Source organism: Trachemys scripta, chromosome 4, assembly GCF_013100865.1.
Source record: "Trachemys scripta elegans isolate TJP31775 chromosome 4, CAS_Tse_1.0, whole genome shotgun sequence".
In the NCBI taxonomy this organism is placed as follows: Eukaryota; Metazoa; Chordata; order Testudines; family Emydidae; genus Trachemys; species Trachemys scripta.
In genome coordinates, this window is record NC_048301.1 from 132,471,032 (window position 1) to 132,494,734 (window position 23,703).

The 23,703-nt window shown below is 60.7% G+C and overlaps 1 protein-coding gene across 1 annotated transcript in view; it reads left to right on the plus strand.

The window, feature by feature from the left end:
- NAV1 (neuron navigator 1) overlaps window positions 1–23,703 on the plus strand; it is a 210,592-nt gene that overhangs the window by 171,159 nt on the left and 15,730 nt on the right. The window contains 17 exon segments of the mRNA XM_034767609.1: window positions 4,443–4,581; window positions 5,344–5,511; window positions 5,513–5,645; window positions 7,294–7,987; window positions 9,357–9,806; window positions 10,203–10,244; window positions 11,016–11,164; window positions 12,061–12,231; window positions 13,329–13,381; window positions 13,673–13,696; window positions 13,811–13,888; window positions 14,908–14,991; window positions 15,687–15,798; window positions 17,053–17,174; window positions 17,796–17,804; window positions 22,544–22,740; window positions 23,272–23,437. Of these exon segments, the coding sequence (XP_034623500.1) occupies window positions 4,443–4,581; window positions 5,344–5,511; window positions 5,513–5,645; window positions 7,294–7,987; window positions 9,357–9,806; window positions 10,203–10,244; window positions 11,016–11,164; window positions 12,061–12,231; window positions 13,329–13,381; window positions 13,673–13,696; window positions 13,811–13,888; window positions 14,908–14,991; window positions 15,687–15,798; window positions 17,053–17,174; window positions 17,796–17,804; window positions 22,544–22,740; window positions 23,272–23,437 (2,791 nt within the window).

The following is a 23,703-nucleotide window of genomic DNA, read 5'->3' on the forward strand; positions in this document are numbered from 1 at the left end:
ATCACAGGAAAGGCTTTACTTGATCACTGACCTAGGCTGGAACTGAGCCGGCGCCTGTAGCATCCTGATCATTAGCACCTTCCTCCCTTCAGCCCCTCTGCATTGCTGCCCAACCTCTGGGAGGCACAGACCCCTCCCCGCCCAGGCAAGCTCCCTGTTCCCCCTCCCGTCTCTGAGGTCTAGATCCCCAAAGGTGCTTTGGTTCCTAACTCCAGCAGAGCTCAGGGCTCAGGAATAGCAGGAGGCTGCAGGTCAGGATGGGGGGGAGGAGCCCCAGGCTGGGATAATGGGTTGGGGTCGGCAGCATGGGGCTATGTAATGTGGGCGGACGTCCGCAGGAGGCCTAGACCGAGAGTGTGATGCTCCCTATGGCCTGAGCTGGCTGTGAACGGGCATCTCCGATGCATTGTCCTGTTTGTATCCAGATGCACCCCAGTGCCGGGGGGGGGGGGGGGGCTGGAGCTGGGGCACAGGGTCCTCCCCCACATCCCATCACCGATTCTTGCCCTTTCCGTTGTCCCTGGCTAGACTCCTTCGACCGGCCTGCGGGGGCTTCGCTGACCTACTCAGCCACTGACCTGGAAGGAGGCCGTGCTCATCCGGGCCCGTCTGTGGCGGGGAAGCCCTGTGGGCGTACGGCTCCCCCCGTCATGGGCCGGATGGGCCTTTGGGAGAAATGGTAGCTGCCACCCCAGTCTGGAGTGGCCCTTCTTCACTCCAGCTGAGGGCTGATTGACAGCCTGGGAGATGGGCTTTTCCACACGGTCTGCTGAGCCTGCCGCCTCCTTCCCAGCTACCCCGGCAAGCAGACCATTGCTCCAGAGGGAGTTCTGCCGGGCAGGGACCCAGCAGCCGGGGTGGGACAGTGCCCTGCTGTACCCGTGAGCCACAGACCTACCATACCCCTGCTGCTGCCCTGGCCTGGCAGGATGGAGAGGCCCAAGCTTGCATAGGCGCCAGCTGGGAGGAGGAGGGTTGGACAGCCCGGAGGTAAGAGGATGAGGGGCCGGGGGGCATCTCTCTCCTATGACCCAGGTCCACTTGGGGCCACTCTTCCAAGAGCTCAGCTCCCCTTGGGACACCGTACATCCGTATGCACGATGCCTCTGGGCCACAGGAGCCATGCAAAAGGCGGCTGTGCCCTGGCCCTCGAGCTCCAGCCAGTGATTTCAGTGGGGGATTTTTGGATATAGTGGGGCTGGCTGGCTGGGAAGGGGGATCTCCGGCTGGGTGGGGGGATGCACCAGCACATGTTGTGTGTGCGCATTCCCTGCGTGGATGCATGGTGTGTTTGTATGTTCCGTGTGTGTGTGTGTGCATTCCCTGGATGTGTGTGCATTCCTTGGGTGAAGTCCTGGCCCCGCTGAGCTCTGTGCCAAGCCCCGTCCTCTCGCTGTGTTGGGAGGGGAGGGTTTCTTGCTGATGTTAAAATTAGTAAAACTCCAGTGGGTGGAAAAGGGGTGTGTGGGAGAGACCAAAAATGCCTGCGCTCAAATCGAACGTGCAGCATGTCTAAGGGTCCTGGGCTGGGGGTGAGGGGGCTGGAACTGTGCTGGGGGAACACGGGAGCAAAGGCCACTAGGCTGGGAGTGGGGACGGGGAGACCAGACAGTCAGAGGGGCTGGAACCATATATATATAGTGGGGGGCTGAGAGCCATTGAACCAAACTGTAAACCCTGCATACGATGGAATGCACTTCAAGCCAGAGGGCACCGGAGTGCCCCTGCTTCCAGCACCTATGTAGGCGATGGGATGGGAGGGGTGCTGGCCTGTCCCAGCCCCGCCCCCTCTCTGCAAAGCCCTCCAGCTGCCTTACAAAATAAGCCTGGAAGCGAATTCTCCAGTGGCTCCCACATCAGCTCAGCCTTGGCGGGAGGAAGGAGCTCAGCCATGGGCGGTGGGTATCATAGGCCAGGGGAGGCTGCGGCTGCTGGATGCCCAGTTGCTGGGTTTGGCGGCAAAGCTTTTGCTTTATTATGCCAAGGCCGGGCAGGAGCAAGGGGGAGAGCAGGTGTTTCCAGCCAGTCTCTGAAAACTAACCATCGCATCTGTATGTGTCACGGGTCAGAGCAGCCTTGCTCTCCCTTCCGTCCTCAGCTCCTGCTCCAGCGGGGCTCGGGAAGGTGGGATTCCACGCTGGAGGGGGAGACTCGGCCACGAACGAGTGCCGGGCTCTCTGGGAATGATTCAATCTAGTGTTCTTCCTTTGGCCGTTGGAGGGAGACAGCATGGTCTGATGGGCTGGGCACCAGGACTCCTGAGTCCTTTTCCTAACCACTGTGTGACCGTGGGCACAGATAGATGGGGTCCCTCTTGTGGCACGCCCAGCTAGCAGAGGGCTGTCCCCCAGATGATGCTTTGGGGTCCTGGCTGGCTCCTGGCAGTGGGGCTGGGTTATTGTGTGGTCCCTGCCATTTGGGTGGGGGGTGGCGCTGTGATAGGTGAGCTCAGCGCTCTGCAGACTTGCCCAGGGAGCACCTCAGACATGCTGGGCTGTTGAAGTTGAACCGGAATCACTACTGGAACTGGGAATCTGTCCCCTCTGTAAAGTGAATCCCCTCCAACCATGCCCAGTCCTGGGGTCTTCAGACCTGCTGAGCAGAGGGAGGTGGAGCTGAATTGGAGTTCACCACGCAGAGGTGCTGGGGCAGGGGGCTGGAGTGGGTTTGAAATGTAAAAACTGCTCTAGAAATCCCAGAGGTGTCCATGTTGCATCTTTCCCCTGGGGCGGTGGTTAAAGACAAACCTGCGCTGGGCAATCTGCTTCAAGGTGCAGTGTCTTTTAGCTACCTGGTGTCAGTGGAGTGACTCCAGATCTAGCAGCTCCATATCTACTAATCTATCTGGATCAGTGGCTGCTAGAAGTGAGCTCAGGCCCCACAATGGGGAGTGGTTTGCTGTATTTAGGCCCTGTGGGGCTTGGGAATGCAGGTTTGCTTCCAGCCCATCTTCAGTCCCTATCAAAGATAAAAGGGTCACGTCTCCCTTGGCCAGGGGAGTGGTCAGTGCAGTATGGGGTTAGTTAGGTCAAAGAGTCAATAGGATCCGTATTAACCCTTGGGCCGCCAGAGAGCTGGTTGCTATCCTCTGCTCTGGGCTGTGTTAATGTGTCTGGAGCTCCAGAGCACTGATCCAAGAGGGATCGTCGGTGCTTGTACAATCTGGGCACAACAGGGACCCAGTCTCTGCCCTGACAGTCCTCTAGGACACTCAGGCTCTGGAGGATCATAGGAACGCCAGGCACAGGCAAACTGATTGCTAGGACTACCCCTACACACACCCATCCTGGGGCTTTTTTCACTGGCTGCCGCCTGACTAGCTACGTGAAATGTGCTTCTTAGTGGCTGGATGAGCAGCTGTCTGCCTCCTGCCCTGTCCATGCTGGGGGACATGCATTGTGCCATCCTGCTGGTGCCCTCTAATGGGTCAGCAATGGGACTGAGGACCCCCCGCCTGTTCTCGCACTGAAGACAGTGAACAAGCCGGCTTGCCAGTAACTCGAACAGGGGCAGGATCAGGCCCCTAGTGAGCACACGAGAGCTCTCGGCTAGCTCCCATGTTGAGGCCGGCCCTGTGGCTAGGAGGGATTGGCACAGTGCCCTCCCTCTCGGAAGGCTAGCCAGTGGTTTGGACCACGATATGGGATCATGTTCGAATAGCATCTAACCACATTCGGGTGACAAGCAGCCTTGGGTAGTTCGGCCCCTTCTGCACGGGACTGATCAGACGTGACTAGCATGGCCCCCTGCCGTGTCACCGCCACTGGCCCAAGCCCCAGGTCTTTGTGTCCCATGATCTCATGGATGATTTTAAAACCTGGGCTTAAGCATGCTTCAAACTGGGCTGTAGCCAGTCTAGTCCTGCTACCCACCCAGTCCCTGCGGGTGCTCCAGCTGGGTTTAAAGCATGTCACAATAGCGGAGATGAAGCCTTTGGAGGAACATCCCACCCCCTCCTGTTCTTCCCAAAATCCCGGCCCACAGCCCGGACGGGAAAGAGCAGCTCTCCAGCCCCCCGCAGGCGTAACCCACGCGGGAGAATGTGTTATTGGCTGCCCTTCCTAAGGCTGGCCGCGTAACGCTTCCCCTCCTGGGGAATCGGCCAGCCAGGCTGCTTCCAGTGAATTCATTTGCTCTTCTCCGAGCTTCCTCCCCGCTCCTTGGTACGAGGGATGGGCCCGAGCTGCAGAACCCAGATACCGGTTGTGAGCGCCCCCAGGTTCGGGACTGTTTGGATCAGAGTTCCCATGGAGGCTGTGGTGGGTGCGCTGCCACGGAAAGCCCTTTGGATGGCAGGGGGGCTGGCTGTTTTTTCTCTGGGAGCCCTGGGGGTAGGAACTGCAGCCTTGTTCTCCTCCTGTAACACACAGCACTTGTGGCTGCGCTCAGTGGGGGTAACTCTCTCTCTCTCTCTCTCTCTCTCCCTCCCTCCCCTGCTTCAGCTGGGATGAGAGCAGCTCCATCAGCAGCGGCCTCAGCGATGCCTCTGACAACCTCAGCTCGGAAGAGTTCAACGCCAGCTCCTCCCTCAACTCCCTCCCGTCCAGCCCCACGGCTTCCCGGCGGAACTCGGCCATAGCGGTACGTGTTGGCCACCCCGCGGAGGTCGGGACGGGTCCACCCCCTTTGTGCCTGTTCAGCGCTGACGAAAGGGGTGGGGCGGGCAGACCTGGAGAGGGGCGGCCCATGTCCCAGTGAGAGCGCCAGTGGGTGGGGGATGCGCCAGTGACATGGGCAACTGGTGGCTAAGACTGCGACCCGCCATCTCACCACAGATGGGGCAGTGGCGGGCAAGGACTTTGTGTCTGCCGATCAGGGCCAGCCCAGCTGACGCCAGTTAGAATCGCTCCGTTGACTTCAGCCGGGCTGCCCCGACCTGCCTGCAGAGGAGCTGGCCCCAGAGCCTGCTCTGGGTTATAGAGGAGACTAGGCCATCAGAGTGTGGGGCTGTCCCATTTCCCCAGCAGTAACGCTGCATCTAAAGAGTTTGTCTCCAGCCCTGGTACAGGAGCAGAATGAGCCTTTGTGGCAATAGCACTGGGGTGAGTCAGGATCCTGGGGTCTCTGCCTGGCTCCGGCACTGACCCTGCATGGCCTTGGGCATGCTGCAGAGAGGGAAACTGAGGCATTGGCTGGGGCAGCGACGCACAGCGGGTTAGTCGTGGAGCTGGGAAGAGAACCAGGACCCCAGCCCCTTGCACCGTCCTCAAGGGTGAGAGGCCTCAGAGCTAGAGGGGAAGGCCCCTGCGTTCTCCTCCCCAAGCGGCAGCGTCTCCTGGGCGGGCGGCAGGTGGGGTTGGCAGAGCGCGGCCCCCCTCACCTCTCTGTCCCCACCCCACGCAGCTGCGCACGGACTCAGAGAAGCGCTCGCTGGCCGAGAGCGGGCTGAGCTGGTACAGCGAGGCGGAGGAGAAGGGCCCAAAGAAGCTGGACTACGACAGCGGCAGCCTCAAGATGGAGCACGGTGCCTCCAAGTGGCGGCGGGAGCGGGCTGAGAGCTGCGACGAGGCCCCTGCCAAGGGGGGGGGAGCTGAAGAAGCCCGTCAGCTTGGGCCCGCCGGGGTCCCTGAAGAAGGGCAAGACGCCCCCGGTGGCAGTGACCTCGCCCATCACCCATACGGCCCAGAGCACCCTCAAAGTTGCAGGTGAGGCTGCAGCGGGAGGCGGGAGGGTGTTGGGTGTTCCCACCTTCCCACGCCTTCACTGGGTTCGGCCAAAACAGGCACGACCCCTCCAGCCTCAGGAGTGAGATGTGCCACAGACGGGCCCGGTCTGTGGAGTCAGGGCTCCCCCTAGTGGCTGGCACGGGGATTATGCCAGCCAGCTACTCCCTTAGCTCCCGGGCAGGGGTTCGATCCCCTTGGCTGGCTGAAGCGTCTGTGTGCTCAGGATTCAGCCTGGGGATCGGCTGGGAACCTCCTGTGACGAAGTGGGACTGTTCTTAATGTTTCCTCTAAATACTGTGTGGGTGCCTCAGTTTCCCCTATGCATTTCTTAAGTCTCTAGGTGGTGGGGAAAGGCCAGTGTGCATAAATCACTGACACTCTGTCTCCCTGGCAACAAATGGCCAGGGCCCCTTCCCCCCCCTGCAAGGAAATAGCTAAAGGTGAACAAAGAGATCAGGTGACCTCCTGGCCCAGGAAAGAAACAAAGCCGAGAGAAGGAGGGGCTGGAGGGGGTTTGGGAGTTGGAGTGAGGACTGGGCACTACCTGGGGCCTAGGAGTGAGGGCAAATGTGGGTGTCTGGCTCTCTGAACCCCATAATGGACCCGGCCGAGGGGTCCCATTCGCCGCTATACCTACAAGCTCTGTTTTAGACCGTGTTCCTGTTGTCTAATCTCTCTTTTACTGGCTGGCTGAGAGTCACGTCTGACTGCGAAGTGGGGGGTGCAGAACCCTTTGGCTTCCCCAGGACCCCACCTGGGGGGACTCGCTGTGGGAAGCGCACGGAGGGGCATATGCTGAATGCTCCCAGGAGAGACCCAGGAGGTGAAGCCATGTGAGCTTCTTGCCCTGAAGACAGTCTGCTCCAAGGGATAGGAGGCTCCCCAAAGTCCTAACTGGCTTTGTGGGGAGCAGTTCCAGAGCATCGCCCGGGGACTCCGTGACACCTCCCAAGGAAGGCTATGAGAGGGGAGCGCTGCGTCCTCCTGGAGAATGCTCTAGGGGGCCTTACAGGGGTGGTACACCCCTCCCCTGGGGAGAGCATGTGCAGGGTTCAATCCACCGAGGGCTCGCCCAGGTCACTGGGCGATGTGGGCAGCTGGTGACCTCAGGCTCATGCTGCCTTTGGTGCCAGACCCACCCCACTGGCGCTGTCCCTGAGAGTGTATTCCCTGTCCCGGGGGCTCAGCCCGTCCCAGGGTTGCCAACTTTGCCTCCAGTTGGCAAGAACCACAGAACGGAGCAGGGCACGTGCCGGCTCTTGTGCAAAAGTTGAGTGTAAATCTTTGACGTGACCCGGTGCTCGTGCCCCCTACTGGGCAGCACCCTTCCACTCTGGGGGATTTGATGCCTTTCAAGTTTGGTTCGGTTCTGCCTTGAAATGAGGCTGTTTTTCACCTGGAAACCGTGCCCAGATTTCCATATTGAACAGCATGATCCCCTACTCCAGTGTGTCCTAGTGGAGAGAGCAAGACTGTTTGCAGAACAGAAGCTCCCTGGATAGGGTGAAGTTTCCTAGCCACAGGAGCCCACGTTGTACCAGGGGAGTCCAATCCCAGAAGGGCCAGGGGGCTGAGGTACTCTCCTCTATTGCTTGTGACCTTCTCCCTCTCGCTCTGCTCTCCCCAGGCAAACCTGAAGCTAAAGCCACTGACAAGAGCAAGCTGTCTGTGAAGAACGCGGGCCTGCAGCGCTCTTCCTCCGACGCTGGCCGGGATCGGATCGGGGATGCCAAGAAGCCTCCCTCGGGGCTCGCCCGGCCCACTACCTCTGGCTCCTTCGGCTACAAGAAGCCGCCTCCCGCCACCGGCACGGCTACGGTGATGCAGGCGGGTGGCTCGGCCACGCTTGGCAAGATCCAGAAGAGCTCCGGCATCCCTGTCAAGCCTGTCAACGGGAGGAAAACCAGCCTGGATGTCTCCAACGCCGGGGAGCCTGGCTTTTTGGCGCCCGGGGCTCGCTCCAACATCCAGTACCGGAGCCTGCCGCGGCCGGCCAAATCCAGCTCCATGAGTGTGACAGGCGGGCATGGCGGAAACCGGCCTGTGAGCAGCAGCATCGACCCCAGCCTCCTAAGCACTAAGCAAGGGGGCATCTCGGTGTCACGGCTCAAGGAGCCCTCCAAGATCGGCACGAGCCGGAGCACGCCGGCCCCGGTGAACCAGACAGACCGCGAGAAGGAGAAAGCCAAAGCCAAGGCCGTGGCCCTGGACTCCGAGTGCGTCTCACTGAAGAGCATCGGCTCCCCCGAAAGCACCCCCAAGGCCCAAGCCAGCCACCCGCCTGCTGCCAAAGTGGCCGAGCTGCCCCCAACGCCGCTCAGGTAGGAGCCAGGGAAACATCCCAGTACCAGCCCCACTGCCACAGGCAGCCACCCCCCAGCCTGAGTCAGGGCTCTTCCCCTGAGCTTGCCATGAGGGCTAGTCAGACATTTTCCATCTTAACTGGTTTTTGATGGAAAACTGGGTTTTCGACTAAGAAATCAAACACCCGAAACCCCAAATATTTCAATATTTGCCACAGTGTCTCTTGGAAGTTGTAGTTCGGTTATCTCCTGTCCCCATTCTTCCGTATGGGCTGGGCTCCTCAGCTGGACTCCATCTCCCATATTGCATCACAGCTAGGGTCTCTTAGGATGCATGTTTTCCCTCTCCCAAGAGCTGAGACTGGGGTGTATCATGGGATATGTAGCCCAACTAGGAAGTCGGGCAGATCAAGGCGAATGGGACTATGAGGCAGTCGAACTACATCTCCCATAAGGCATTGTGGTGGTCTTTCCAAGCGAAATATTCTTGGTTTTCAGCTAAGAGTTGTCAGTGTTCAAAACAGTTGCTGAAAAATTGAAGTTTTCTTGGGGGGGGCGGGAGGGATTTTTTCACCAGTTCAACACAATCACCCTCCTCTTCCCCTATGGGTACACGAGAGAGGGGCCTGACAGGGTCAGATCCCTGGTCTTGGCCGGCTGGCACTGATTCCGTAGTGCTTGGGGTAGTTTGCTTTTTTTGTTGATACCAGCTGCCTGTTCCTAACCAGCAACCCTACAGTAACACACCAGCTCATGCAGCTTGGTGCCAGTGAGTAGCACTGCACTAACTCACTGAAGAGGGGAGCCCAGCCAACAGGAACAAACCCCCGGGGGTGTATGGGATAAAGAAGGGAGTTTGCTGTGGCTAAGGAAGCCGCTCCCAAGGGGGTTCTTCCAAACTCTGGTTGGGGACCCCAAAGCAACAGTGTCTATATAGAAAATCCCCATGGCGCTGCCTTCTCCCGCCATGGGGGGAAGCATATTATCCAGAGAGGTATGTGTGACTGTCGATCAGCCTTGGGGTTTTGTACGGTTGCCCGTCACCCTGGCATCTGGATGTAGACCTCGGTCAGGGAGAGCACTGAGGGGGTACGGGATGGGCGGTATGTGAAACTAGAGAAACTGCTAGAATAAGGGTCTCCAACAGACTGTTCAAGTGCCTTTTTTTTAAACTCTCCCCAAAAGTGGGTCAGGCCTCAGCAGTGGGGCTGGGCCCCATATGCTGCGAGTGCAGGATGTGGGCCCTGCCAAGCCGGGCCGGGCCCCACCATGCTCTCCCCTGGCAGGCTGGGCTGGGTGAACAGCCGAGCTTCCTCCCCCGTCTGGGCTCAGCTTCAGGCCCAGCATCTCTGCTGCCCCTCCCCAACCTGGTTCTGTGTTCCCACAGGGCACCTGCCAAGAGCTACGTGAAGCCCCCTTCCCTGGCCAACTTGGACAAGGTCAACTCCAACAGCCTGGACCTGCCCTCCTCCAACGACCTGCCCCAGCCCCACGCCAACAAGCGGCAGGACCTGCACCCGGCGGCCGGGCACCTCACGCCCTGCTTTTCCCCCAGCCCCGCCCCCATCCTCAACATCAACTCAGCCAGCTTCTCCCAGGGCCTGGAGCTCATGAGCGGCTTCAGCGTCCCCAAGGAGGGCAGGATGTACCCCAAGCTCTCGGGCCTGCACCGCAGCATGGAGTCCCTGCAGATGCCAATCAGCCTGCCCAGTGCCTTTTCCGGGAGCAGCGCCACCACCACCACCCCTGCCCCTGCTCCCACCCCTCCCGTCAGCACAGAGGAGGAGACCAGCGAGCAGGGCTGGACCGGCAGCCCGAGAGCAGCACATCTGGACAGGTGCCGCTGGAGGAGGGGGAGGGTGGGCAGGAGCAGGGCCACCTCCCAGATGTGCTGGGGCTCAGCTATCGGGGTCGGGGAGGGGTTCCAGAGCCTCCCTGCTATGCTATGGGGGGCACAGAACCCCAACCCCCACCATGCTCCCATGGGGAGGGTTGCCTGACCTCTTGGGGCACCCGGCAGCCCTAGGGGTGGACAGCTTTGTGAGGCACAAGCCTCAGGCCGGAATCCCCGCCGCACCCTGGAAACGCCAGCTCCCTGGTGCCACCCGCCCCTTCTATACCCGCTCCCACCGCCAAGCTGGCATGGTCCCTGGCTGGGCATTGCCCCTGGCAAGTGCCCTCCCTCTCCCAGCCCGCGGAGCCGTCCATGACTCGTGTTTCTCTTCCTCCCCAGCACCAACCGTGACCGGAACACGCTGCCCAAAAAGGGGCTGAGGTAAAACTTCAATGCCTTTGTGGCCCCTCACGGTCACTCTGGGACCTCTCAGCTGCAGGGAGTGGGGTACTGGCCCTCCATTAGTGCTGGGACCTGAGGCTCCGAGAGGCTAAGGGACTTGCCCAAGGTCACTGTGGCAGAGCAAGGAACTGACCCCCGGTTTGCTAAGCTAGTGCTCTAACCACTGGGCCATCCTCCCGGCCCCTCACCCTCTTGCACCAAAAGTGCAGCTTTGCTGCCCAGGGCACCGCAGGTCACTCAGAGCAAGCGCAGAATATCGTCCCCGGAACAGCGGGAGACCAGCCCTTCATCAATGCCAGAGATCCCGCTGTCGTGTCGAGCCCATGCCCCCCAACCTGGCTTCCCAGTGCTGCAGCTGGTATCTCAGCCTCCCCTGTGCTGTCCCGGGCAGTGGGAAATGCCTCAGGGCTGAGGGGGACATCTTGGCAAGAGAAGGGTTTGCTATACCAGAGCTGAGCCCAGCCCTCTACCTCCTTGGTGCGCCCGATACTCCAGAGACAGGCCAAGCCTTCCCCTTCGCCATTGGCTTTCTCAGATCCTTGCAGAGGGAGAGGCGGACCGAGCCCCTAGAACTGCCCCCACAGCATCCCAGTGTGTGCAAGGATCTGCCACGTGGCTTTACTCTGAGCTCTTCGGCGAGAGCCGTGGCCATTCCGAAGCCCTTTGGCAACTCGACCCTGGCTGGGGAAAATGGACTGGCAGGGACCCCCAGCAGCGTTGCCTTGCTGATCTCTCCCTCGGCCCTGACAGGTACCAGCTCCAGTCCCAAGAGGAGACCAAGGAGAGGCGCCACTCCCACACGATCGGCGGGCTCCCAGAGTCGGATGACCCGTCGGAGCTGCCCTCGCCTCCCGCCCTCTCCGTGTCCTTGGCCGGGAAAAGCCCACTCACGAATATCGGTCAGTTTGCCATGGCCGGGTCAGGGCCAAATCCCCGGCGGGTGTAAATCAGCGCAGTGCCATTGAAAACAGCGTCCCGGGAGCTCTGCCGGTTTATGCCAGCTGAGGAGCTGGCCCCTGGTGTCTGTGCAGCAAGGATCATAGCAAGGCCTGTGTGTTCCAGAGGGTGGAGCTGGCTTGTTGGCGGGGCCAGAGGGCCTTGCCCATAGAAACCAGAGGTGGAGAAGCCCCGTGAAGTGCCTAATCCACCCCGGGCCCTCTGCCCAGACTCTGGCACCTGCCCTCTGCTTCCTCTCTGGGCAGCCTCCTCACAAAGGGCCATGCTCTGACATAGCCCAGCTGCGGGGGGCTCCCATTGAAAGCGCCCCCAATGAAAGTGAGTGGGAGGCAAACTGTCGGGTAGGAGAGTCCCTCACAGGTGTGGGACCCACTTCTCTCGCTTGTGCCTGAGGAACTGGCTTCAGAGGGATTTTCCTGATTTAAACCAGCGTGAAGGTTCAGGCCCAGTGGGGTTACTCCTGATTGAAACCAGAGTGAGTGAGCTGGGGATCGGGCCCAGTGTTACTCCTGTTTTACACTGGAGTGAGTGCGGGGAGGGATTGGAGCCCAGTGGACACCGGCTTTGGCATGAACTCGCTGTTCCCAGGATTCACCATCTGGGAGAGCGCGTGGGCCAGCCCCAGCAGGTATCCCTCAGCCTTGCGGTACTGGCTTCATTCGAGTCTCCCCGTCCTGAGGCTCTGGTCCCGAGCGTGACCATGTGTGGCATCCTCCTGCGTCCCTGGCTCCTCAGGGCTCCGGCCCCTCCCCGCCCCACGCTCCCTGCTGCTCCCTTGGGCCAGGCGCGTTTCTGACCCTGCCTCTTCTCTTCTCCCTCCCCTGCCTTCTCCGTGCAGTGAGTCCCACTGCTGCCACCACTCCGCGGATCACCCGTTCCAACAGCATCCCCACCCACGACTCCGCCTTCGAGCTCTACAGCACCTCCCAGATGGGCAGCACCCTCTCCCTGGCAGACAGACCCAAGGGCATGATCCGCTCGGGCTCCTTCCGGGACCCTGCGGACGACGGTGAGACACTCGTGCTCCGGCCGGAGCGACGGGCTCTTCCTCCCCGTTTATCCGGGGGTAGCATGGCTCCAGGGTCCCCTGCCTGCCCCTCCGTGCCCCGGGCATCCCTTTTGGTACCCATAGGTGGCAGCGGCGGTGCTCAGGATCGCGAGCACCGAAGCATTTCCTGCTACTGTGAGGGAGACAAGAAAGAGTTAATCCTGCTGGCGAGCGAGTGGGGAATCCTGTCAGTCCCAAGGCAGCAGGATGGGTCAAACCAGCCTCCCCCACTGAGTGTGAGAGCAGTGGCTGGGCCCATTGGCTCTGTCTGCTCCCTGCCCCTGAGTGCAGGCTCCATGGCTCCTCTGGGGGAAGGAACCTGCACAGGCCTATTGGGGGAGAGGGGGGTTGAGCTCAGGGGCTGCTCGTGCAAAGCTGGGCTGGGAACCTAGTTCTGGGCCCGCAGGTCCCTGAGCGTAGATGAGCAGATGGACATGGGGGCTCCAAGCACCCACCTGGCACGTTGCAACGGGTTTGGCAGCCGAGTGGGTGCTGGGGATGGGTTGGCTCTAGGGCCAGGAAGGGAGGATTTGAGAAGCTGGGGATGCAGATCTTCATGGGCTCAGCCTGGAGGGAGACGGAGCCACCATGGGCAAAGCACAGGGCTGGGAGTCAGACTATTCCTGGCTGGGCCTCGCTGTGTTACCTGGGGCAAGGCCCCACATTCCTCCTGCCCCAGTGCCTCAGTTTCCCCCGCTGTATAGCAGGGATGGTGATGCTGACCCAGCTCTTCCCAGGGATGAGGAGGGGTCTGGGGGTGGTCAGGCTCTGCTTAGTGGTGTCCCTACAGCAATGTGAGCTCCTTGGCTGGGTGGTGCCCTGTGGCAAGGGTGATTTGCCAGGGCAGGCTACCCAGCTGAATGTGGCCCCTGCCTGTAACCTCTGCAGTATCCCTCCTGCCCTTGCCTCCCCCATTCATCCCCTGCTGTGGCGCCCCACAGGTCCCTCTGGGAAAGCTGGCGCTGCCTCCCCTTCCCCCGCCCGCCACCCAACTCCCGTGCTCTCAGCCAGGGCGCGGTGGAGGGCTCCGTGACTCAGGCATGTTTGTTCTGTTGCAGTTCATGGATCGGTGCTGTCCCTGGCCTCCAGCGCCTCCTCCACCTACTCCTCAGTAAGAGCTGCTCCCACGGTCCCCCCGCCTGAACCAGGGCGCTCCTGTTACCTGCACGTCTGGGGGGTGGGGCACGGGCCAGGCCGCGCACTCAGGGCCTTGCAGGGGTGGCCGCAGCCAGCTGCTGTCTGGATGGCTTTGCGGGAGGAGCCCCACGGTGGCTTGGGGCAGGGTTCAGTTCTGTGCATGGCTCTGCCCCCCAATCTCTGCCTGTCTGCCCCTCACTTCCCCCCTCTGTCCTAACGTTGGCCTCTGTCTGTCTCTCCTTCCTGCTGCGCTGTGCTCTGCCAGGCGGAGGAGAGGATGCAATCCGAGGTACGGTGAGACCCCCACTTCTCCACCCGCCCTGACGGCTCGCTCCCGGCCCCCGAGGGGGGGAGCGGCCCACTTCTCCCTGACCCTTCCCCCTTTGCCTTCTCTCCCCTCCAGCAAATCCGCAAGCTGCGCCGGGAGCTGGAGTCGTCCCAGGAGAAGGTGGCGACCCTGACATCTCAGCTGTCAGCCAACGTGAGTCCAGTCGCAGCTCCAGGCCAAGCCTAGTGCTTGTCCGGAGTGGGGGGCATCGTCAGAGATCTTTGGACCCACTATAATGCCAACTGTGGTAATATACCAAAGATGGGGGGAGGAGTGCTGGGGCATCGTCCCGGGGACAAGGCAGGGGTCGGGCGCACGCTGGCCTGGTGAGCAGATGACCCTGCCAGGAGCAAGGAGGGGAAGCTCGCCCCCTCAACTGGCAGGTTGCAGGAAGATGCCCATTTTGACAGCACCCCCTGCTCTATGTTGTGGGGTGGGGTCACCTCCCCACTGAGATCATGCCCCCACATGGCTGCTCTCTGCAGGGCAGGAGCGCCACCCCGGAGCCACGCAGCGTCCCCATGGTGCGCAGGGCCCTTGGCTCGCTGGGGAAGCCTGCTGCTGCACGGGGGAGGCGTGGCCCTGGGAGATGGCCTGCTGCGTCCCAGCGGGAGAGACTGCACACGTCGATTGGTGTCAGCAGTACTGGCTCCAGGACCAGAGGGGTCGGAGCGTCAGGACCCAAAGCGGGCACCGAGCTGAGAACCCTCCCAGCCACTGTCAGCCCTGGGGGAGCCCTCCCACAAGAGCCACACTTTCCCCTCCCTCCTGCTCCTACCCCAGGCCCCATCCCTCCTCACCCTAGACTCCAGGTGTCCATCCCCACCTCCGGCACCTTCCCTCTGGCTCCCGCCCCTCCCTTCTTGGGAGAGAGCCTCTTCCCCGGGGGCAAGAGATCAGAGCCCTTCCCCGCCCTTGTTCCGAGAGGCCGTGGCTATAGTACGGACCGGGCTGCAAGCCCAACGCAGGGCTGCTGGGCTTGCGAGCCTGGGTCCCTCCGGGACAGAGCAGGCAGTAAAGCAGCATGCGGGGAGGTGAGGGGGGAATGCCGCACGCTCGCCTCCCCCACACCGGGTGCTTGCCACACAGCCACAGAGCGGCTGCCGGTCCGGCTCCCCACCGTGCTCTCCGTTCCCCAGCTGAGTGTGACGCCCTCTCCCGCTGTCTTTCAGGCTAACCTGGTGGCGGCCTTTGAGCAGAGCCTGGTGAACATGACGTCCCGTCTGCGCCAGCTGGCAGAGACTGCGGAAGAGAAGGTGGGTGCTGCGCAGGGAGAGCTGGGCAGCTGGCGGGGCACCGGGGTCTCTGTGCCAGGGAGCAGGTCTTATCCCCTCCCCCCAGGGGTCTCTTATTCGCTGGCACTGGGCTCAGCGCAGCTCCCTGTGAGTCCCCTCAGGGCTTCACCTGCTGAAGGGGCGCCTGACCCATGGGCAGGCCGGCACCTCCGTCCAGGAGAGGGCCCAAGCGCCACCAGCGCCCCAGCCAGCCCGCTGGGTGATGGGGAAACCTCTTCCCGGAGAAGGAGCAGAGCCTGCCACGTCCTTGCAGGAGGCTGGCCGTGCTGCGGGCTGATCCCTGGGGGAGCTGTCTGACTAGAGACGCACCTACCCCTACACATAGTGCCCTCGCTCGTCCTGCTGGGCCTGAGCTTCTCCTGTGTCCCTGGATCTGTGCCGGCTGGTGCCGTGGGCTGCCCTGCAGTGGCCGGGGTCATCCCTGGACAGCAAGGTCCAGCCCAGGGGCACAAGCCAGACCCTCCTTTTCTCTTGGGCTATTCTCTTGGCTATTAACCCTGGAGGCTGGTAGCCCGCTGTGCCCAGCACCCTGAGCAAGCAGCTGGCATGTGTCCTGGCTGTGGGGGGAGGTGCTTGCTGTGGGCGCGGGTTAGCGATGTCCCTGGCACCTCCACCCAGCCGGGGACTACAGGGTATCTTCCCTGTCCTTCTGCCAGGACACGGAGCTGCTGGACCTGCGGGAGACCATCGACTTCTTGAAGAAGAAGAACTCAGAGGCCCAAGCCGTGATCCAAGGAGCTCTGAACGGGACCGACATCACGCCCAAAGGTGAGCCAGGCTCTGTGGCAGTGCTGCCACCCCCCTTCTCGCTGCTGTGGGGCCAGCACCAGGCCTGTGATCTAGACCCCTGGGCCGTGTGCTCGTCAAGGCAGGGGATCCAGATCCTCTCCAGGACGGGGAGGAAAGGGGGATGATGGGGTTCTGCTCATTCACAAGGAGCCGGGAGGATTAAAACACTCCCAGTGCAATGTCTTGAGTTCTCCCCCAGGGGAGATGGGGTGTCCTCTCTACCGCCCCAGCAAAGACCATCCTGCATCAGCCTCTCCCGTCTCACAGCAGCACATGTCTGATCCGTGTCACTTTCGCCGGGTCCTTGTGTATTTGATGCAATATGTATGAGCGTCTCTTTCAAGTCCAGGCAGGAGAGAGAGTCTGGAATCTCATTGAAACAGAATAACGTTGGCCGGTGATGAGAGAGAACCCTGCGTGGTCTGTCAGCGTATCCCAATGGGAGCAAGCTGCTGCTGTGCATGGCCTGTGCTGTTGTACTAGGAGCGGCTTGGTAATTACAACCAGCCGTTCACAGGGCACTTGGGACGCAGATCCTCAAAGGTCTCAAGCGCTGAGCTCCCATTGATTTAAATGGGAGTTTGGCACCGAAACACCTTTGGAAATCTCACTGTGGTGCTGAGCATCTGGGTCTAATTCTTACAGTCTGTGCAAACCCAGCCTACACAGAGCCCTGTCACAGAATTGACCAGAGAACCCAGCCCCTTTGCTGCAGGACTGTGGGAATCCCAGCTTTCGTTCCACACGTTTGTTTCTAGCTTTTCTGGTGCTTTGAAAGCCTGATCCAAATGTAACTGATGCAGAGATGTCTGACGGAGTCTGCAGAGAGCCTGAACCAATAGCTGAGAGTTGTGTACTGCCCTTATTTGCCACCATGGGGTTCTGATCCTTCCCCCTTGCTCCCCAAACTAGGAGGGTGCTCTAGGAGGACAAAGAACCATTATTAGATGGTGGCAAAATGTCTCAAAGCTCCCATAAGCACAGATTTCTTGGAGACAGCACACTCCTCCCGTAAGGGAAGATAAGGATCCCCATGGCGCTGGACGAGCGAAGTGCAGAGAAATCCAGGGAAGCCACTGCAGGGTGCAGGAGCTGGGGAAGGTGCTGGCTGAGCCAGGGGAGCAGAGCAGGATAGATGGGGTGCGCGAATGGCCCCAGTGGGGAGGGCTCTGTGCCAACACGTAGATTCTCAGCCCCTCTCTCTCTTTCTGCCTTCCCTCCCTTGGTCCCCAGAGCTGCGCATCAAGAGGCAGAACTCCTCCGACAGCATCTCCAGCCTCAACAGCATCACCAGCCACTCCAGCATCGGCAGCGGCAAGGATGCTGATGCCAAGAAGAAGAAGAAGAAGAGCTGGGTAGGTCAGGGGGGCTGGCGGGGAGGAGGCGCGGGGTGCGGCGCAGGGGGAAATCGTGGCAGGATCTGGCCCAGGATCGGACTCTCCACACTGTGTTCTTAGCACACAAGGCATCCCGGGGCGGCGTGGGGCTGGACCCTCGGTGCCCCGGATTAGCACGCTGCTGTCTGCCCTGTGGGGACGCCGCAGGCTGGGACTTCCTCTCGGAAGTGCTTTGCCAACTCTGGCTCTGGGGCTGAGGGCTGTGTCGCCAGCTGGGCGGGGTTCGAAGCTCCCCTGCCCAGTTCTAGTACGTGTGCACCATTCCGGACTGATCTCTCTCACCCTCCAGTCCCACACTGGAACCGCTAGCTCCCGCAATGCAGCTGGACAGAGCAGGGACCAGCCTGGTAGCCCTCCCATGCCAGGGCTCCCCATGGGGGTCGGTCCCCCCTTCTTTCCAGATCCCAGCTCAGGTAGAGGGGAAGAGCCAGCAGCAGCAGGCTAGGGGTGGCTGCCCTGGTCTCCAGGGCTCCCTAGCCATGCACTGACCCCAGGCAGGGCTCTGAGCAGAGTGTGTGATTAAGTCTTGCTTTGTTTTGTTTTTTCTCCCCCAATGCTGACCCAACCCTTTTTTTCCAGGTATACGAGGTAAGTCTGACACCTTTCCCCACCCCCCCGTTCCCCGTGTTTTGCCCCCCGTCCAGGGCAATGGCTCATTTCCAGTGGGACGGCACTCATGAAACTAACCATTCCATCCATTCCACTGGCGCTCACCACCCGTGGAGCATGGTCCATCCACCGGAGTTGCTGAGCCTTGCTACCTCACTGGCTTATTTTAGCTTTGAAGCCAGCTCCTCAGCCCCCATCGAGCTCTGGCCAAGGGGAGTTGGGCTCCTGGGTCTGAATTGTCAGAGGGGGCTAGGGTTGTTGGGTGCCCTTGAGTTTTGGTACCTGAAACGCCTTAGGGGTCTTTGGAGAGATGCTCTGTCTCCGCCACGAGGCCTGGGGCTCAGGGCAGCAGTGGCTGGACCAGGTTCTCTGGCCTAGACGGTGCAGGAGGTCAGACTGATTAATCAGAACCTGGAAACCTATGAAGCTGGGTACCCCAGCTGGCTAGTCACTGCTGATTATACAGGCCGCGCTCTGGACCTCCTCCTCCAGGTGAGGAGCGAATCCCTAGAGCCTGAACTTTCTGAACCTTTCGGTACTGCGACAACGGGCTGGGTTGGCGCTCGTGGGATCCTTCTGCTGCTGCTGACCAGACTGGGAACACCCCGGGGCAGCTGTGATGATACCTCATGTCCCTGAAACCACCTGCCTTCCAGGCCTCGCTCGGTCTGTGCAGGTAGCAACAGGTACAGGCCAGCCCCAAGCCCTCGGCCCATTCCTTGCGTGTCCAGCCCCGGATGCACTGAGCCCTCACCAAATTATCCAGCCCGCTGTTCCTGAAGAAACCGCACATATCAGAGGATCAGCCCTCTGAATAGCACCCCCGCTAAGATATATTTATAGCAAACACGAGAATACGTTCATCATCAAAGATTAGAGATTCAAGTCATGAGGAGTGAGGATACTGGAAACAAGGTTATGCTGAAAACAAAATCATCATACACTTTCTAGAGGCTAAACTGACCCTCCTGGCTAAAGTTTCTCTCCCCCAAAGTTCTCGTCAGCATCTTCAGCCAAGCCGGTTGAGACCCCTTCCTCAGCCTTGCTCCTGGGTCGCCAACGTCCCCACTCCCATCCCAAATCTGCTGAAACCAAATCGGACGAGAGGGCAAAGTTCTCCAAGCTCCTTCGTTTACTCCGCTCCAAAGGCAGCATCCTCTGGTGCTTGGAGGGGATGGAATTTGAGAGTCAGGAGATGTGGGTCTAGCCTGACTCTGCCACTGACCCAGGTCACTGCCCCTCTCTGGTGAAGGTGTCCGGCAATGCCACGTGCTCCGAGTAGATGGTGACTGAATGTCCTTCAGCCCTTAGGCACTGATTTATGGAGGCTCAGGCCCTAAGGTAGCACTGGATCCCCCAGGGCACCCCAGTTCCTCTCAGTGGGATGACTGGCTCCAGAGATGGCGGTGTCCATCCTTGGAGGGAGCTGGGTCGCCCTCCTTCCCCTCTGAAATGCGCAGCATGACCAGATATATTTTAATATGAAAATCTGTTGGCAAAGGCCAACTCCGCAATCCTGTGAAAGACCCCATTGTATTTCAGGGACACACAACCTCCCCAATCGAACTACTACTCCCATGATGCACTGCGGCCATATGATTGCCATAAGGCACAGCCTCTCCTGTCCACAGAGGAGACCATGCATCATGGGAGTTGTAATCTGACTGGGGATTCTAGCCCATGAAGGAGGACGGGAGCATGAGGCAACCGAACTACAACTCCCATGTAGCACTGTGGCAGCATTTCAGAATCAAACTATTTCAGTTCCTGATTTCTGACGTTTTTTTTCCTCATTGAAAATGCAACATTTACAGCAGGGAGCCCTCCCTCCCAACCATACTGTCCAGCCAGCTCTGCCCACCAGGCCTAGCCCACTGGCCAACAGGCTGATGCCCATCCCCAAGGCCCAGTCCTGCCCTCTTTGAACCCAGCTTTGCATTGGCTCCAGTGGGAGCAGAACAGGGCCTTAACTTCCCAGGAAAGGCCTGGTCCGTACAAGTCTGTCAGCCATGCTACAAGGCCAGGGTAAGGAAAGGGCAATGCACGGATTGCCAATCCTGTGACATGCCATCTGGTGACGCCCCCTGCGATCCACAAGGGCCGGTTGGCATCCTGCAGTCGATGTGAAAGCTGCTCACCCTGCAGGATGAGCACTAAAAGGGAGCAGCCTCGAGTGATCCGGGGTTGGTGTGGGACCACGAATGAGGCAGGCAACACCCCCATTTCAGAGTCCCCTCCGCCCATCGCAGCATCTGGCGCCCCCCGAGCCGTCCTGTCAGTCGGTGTCTATGTTCTGTGCCCCCGGTGTGTGCGTGTATGCATGCTGCATGCTCCATCTGGGGTGCGGATCGAGCAGGAGTCTGGGCCGCCAGGCCCATCACGTGTTAGCAACCCTGCCATCCTCCTTGCTGGGGAAGGCTCATGCAGGGCTGGCCACGAGCAGCGTCCCCCTGTCAGAGCCCTCAGAGTCCGGTGAGCCTTTTGGGGCTGGATTCCCCGCCCTGGGGTTGGGTTCCTTGCACTGGCAGGAGCAGCTCCACTGAATTCAGGGGGGTGGGCGTGAGCCTTGCAGAACGGGGGCATCAGGCACCAGAACGGACAGCTGCATGGGCATGGCCTTCTCCCTCATACCATGAGCCAGGCTCCTCTGTGATCAGAGCCACGGAGATGTTCTGTAGCACCACACGGGGCCCCAGCCACCATGTGCTAGCACCGTGATTTGGCATCTGTGGTGCTTTTCCCCCATACCGTAGCTTCCCACCAGCTATGCCTGGCCTGGCCTGGCAGAACAGACTCAAGCCCCCAGAGACAGGGACTGTGCTCTCCCTGCCTCACGCCCGCTGTCTTTCATGGTATAGCCAAGCTGGGCTTTAGGGGAATGGGACGTCCCACGCCCACCAGAACGGGATGTTCCTCTGCCAGGCTGTCCCCTAGCTGCGTGCAGTGGAATATTCCCCCGGTGCCATCCCATTCAAATAGAATCCCTCGCCATCCAATCATCTGCGGGCGTAGAATTGGGGCTAGTGATTGACTGGAGAGACGGTAAGAAGTTTCCCAGAGAACACTAGGACTGGGTATCCCGCATCAGAGATCTGAGGCTGATCTCTGCCTTCTGTGCCCCTGGATGTTGGCAATTCCCGTCCCAGGAGTCCTGTGCAGGGCAACCGGTTACAGCTGCTTTGAGCTGAACCAGCCCCGACCCAGACAGAGCAACTGGAGAAGTATCAGTCCCGCTGTGCCCTCCCATAGGGCTGAACGGTGGAACCAGCCCCCCCCAGCAAAGCAGCGCTGGAAGAGAAACCCCAAGTGCTGTCACTCAAGCCACCACTCTCCCCACTATCCCGTGCTCCCCTGCCAAAGCGGGATAGTGGGCTTGGATCACATGCCTCGCTCATATTGCAGTCCCCTTTCAGGGTCGTTTCAAACGAGGGTTGGATAACAGCAGGGGAGTCCGACCAGGGAAGACCTTGGCCTGAGTCCCGCAGAATCCTGGCAGGGCTGGATGTGCCCCAGGGCACCTCCTGCTGCAGTGGAGCTGGCATGGCATGAGTGGCCCTGCCACTGTCACGCTGGCCTGGGGTGCCAAGAGGTTGTGTGTGGATGCCCGTGAGCCGCCTCACGGGGGACATATTCTGTGTGTGCTGCCAGGGGGCAGTGATGGGACCTGCCCATGGCCCCATGGGATCTAGTCCCTGGAGTGTAACATGGATGTGCCTGCAGCACTGGGCACTGCCTTGCTGGCTCAGCCAGGCTCGGAGAGCGCTTGCCTCTGCTGCTGCTTGCTCGGCCACACCTCTGGATTCCGGAAAAGGGGAAGCGTGCCTGAGAGCTGCAGGCACGGTGGAGCCTGTCCATGGGGGTGGGGGTTCCTGGCTGCCCTCCATCGGCATTTGAGGATTTATTCAGGGAGGCCATTTCTCCTTCCCGGGAGCGCTGGGCTGACCTGGGGCCCAGCGGAATGCCAATGGGCCTGGAACTTACTTACGTAGCTGGGTCCCTCTGACTGTGCTGAAGCCCCTGAGGTTACAGCTTCGTCCTGCGCGGCCCTCGGTGGATCTGGGATCTGGGCCCTAAGCATTGGGCAGCAAGTGAGGGCAACAGGGATGGAGGTCAGAGGGTGGGAGGCACTCTGCCATGCAGGGTCCCCATCCCCACTTAGGTCTGGAGGGACCCCAATATTTACAGTTGGCCCCTGTCTTATGGGTAGCATCCCTCTCCCCTGTGGGGTGGCTGAGTAGCCAAAGGAGGCAGCCAGGCAGGACGTAAGAGGCGCTGACCCCTGGCTGGGGCTGGGCGACGAGCAAGGCAGAGCGGCTCTTTCCTTCTACCCAGGCAAGGAGGTGCACCAGACATCCTGGTCGGTCTCCCCCAGGGCTGGCTCCTCTGACGCAGCCACTACCCAGCGGGATGCCGCTCTTGCAAGCGGGGCGGGGGCGGGTGGGAGGGCACACGAGGCACGTGCATTTGTGATCATGGGAGATCCACCCACCCTCTGTGGGTTCCCCCACGGGGCCAGTGCAGCAGTGGAAGGGCTGGGGGAGCTGGAATCCCCCAGGAGGAACCCAAGATAAATCTCTCCCTGCTGAGCGACCCTGGAGTTCATCACCCGCTGGCCAGAGCCGGGGTGAGGATGGGAGATGGCTGGGGGAAGTGTCTGGTGTCACAGCTGGGGTGATCTGCGGTTTAACCTTTCCGGGTGTCGTCCTTGTCTCCTGCAGCTCCGGAGCTCGTTCAACAAGGCCTTCAGCATCAAGAAGGGCCCAAAGTCGGCCTCCTCCTACTCGGACATCGAGGAAATCGCCACCCCTGACTCCTCAGCCCCGTCCTCTCCCAAGCTACAGCACGGCTCCACTGAGACCGCCTCACCCTCCATCAAGTCCTCCAACTCCTCCTCCGTGGGCATCGACGCCACTGAGTAAGGGCAGCCCTCGCCCTGCGGCTGGCGCAGAGCCAGATCCCCAGCTGGTGTAACCCAGTGACGCTGCATGGAGTCCAGCTGGGAGCCTGGCCCATACACTCGGATTCCTGTGCCAGCTGCTCAGGCCCCAGGCCATGGTGGGGGGCACCCGGGCCCTTTTCTCCCTTCTGGAACCCAGCACTGACGCTGGCCTGGTGGAGTCATTGTCCTCAGCACTGCTGCTCTGGCTAGATCGCTGTGGATGGGGGTGGACGAGGCAGCTTGGCTGGCATTGTTTGCTTCCCTAGTGCTTGCTGGTCCTGCCGCCACGTGGGCACAGGAAGCCATCGGGGCATCGGCATTGCCTGGGTCCTGTGACGACCTTCCCTCCCCGCACCCCAATCCGGCTGCTGCTCGGCCTCCTCTGAAAGCATCACTCAGACCCAGCAGCGGCCTCTGGGTGGAAATTGGGGTCACAGCTCGCTTCAGCACCCCCTAGCAGAACATGTTGTCACTGGCCACCCTGAGGGTGTCTTTTCCCCGGTGCAGGCTCTTCCAGGCCAACGAGGAGGAGGAAGAGCCGGAGAAGAAGGAGGTGTCGGAACTGCGCTCAGAGCTATGGGAGAAGGAAATGAAACTGACCGACATCCGGCTGGAGGCTCTGAACTCAGCCCACCAGCTGGACCAGCTCCGTGAGACCATGCACAATATGCAGGTGACGGCCCCGTCCCTGCGTGGGGAGCCACAGACCCACCGCAGAGTGTGCCTGGCTCATCGACCCTGGGCTGCTCCCCTGGCCTGCCTCTTCCAGCCATTTCCAGCCCTTTCCCTGGTGGGGCGCACGGCTAGGTGGGGCCAGGCACCACCCCTGGTCTGCTATGGGGGCATGTGCTTTGAGCACACAGTCCAGCTCGTAACCTTTGATGATTGTGGGGCCACGCTCTGGTCTTGTGGCATCGGGGCTCAGTGGCTGCAGGGCAT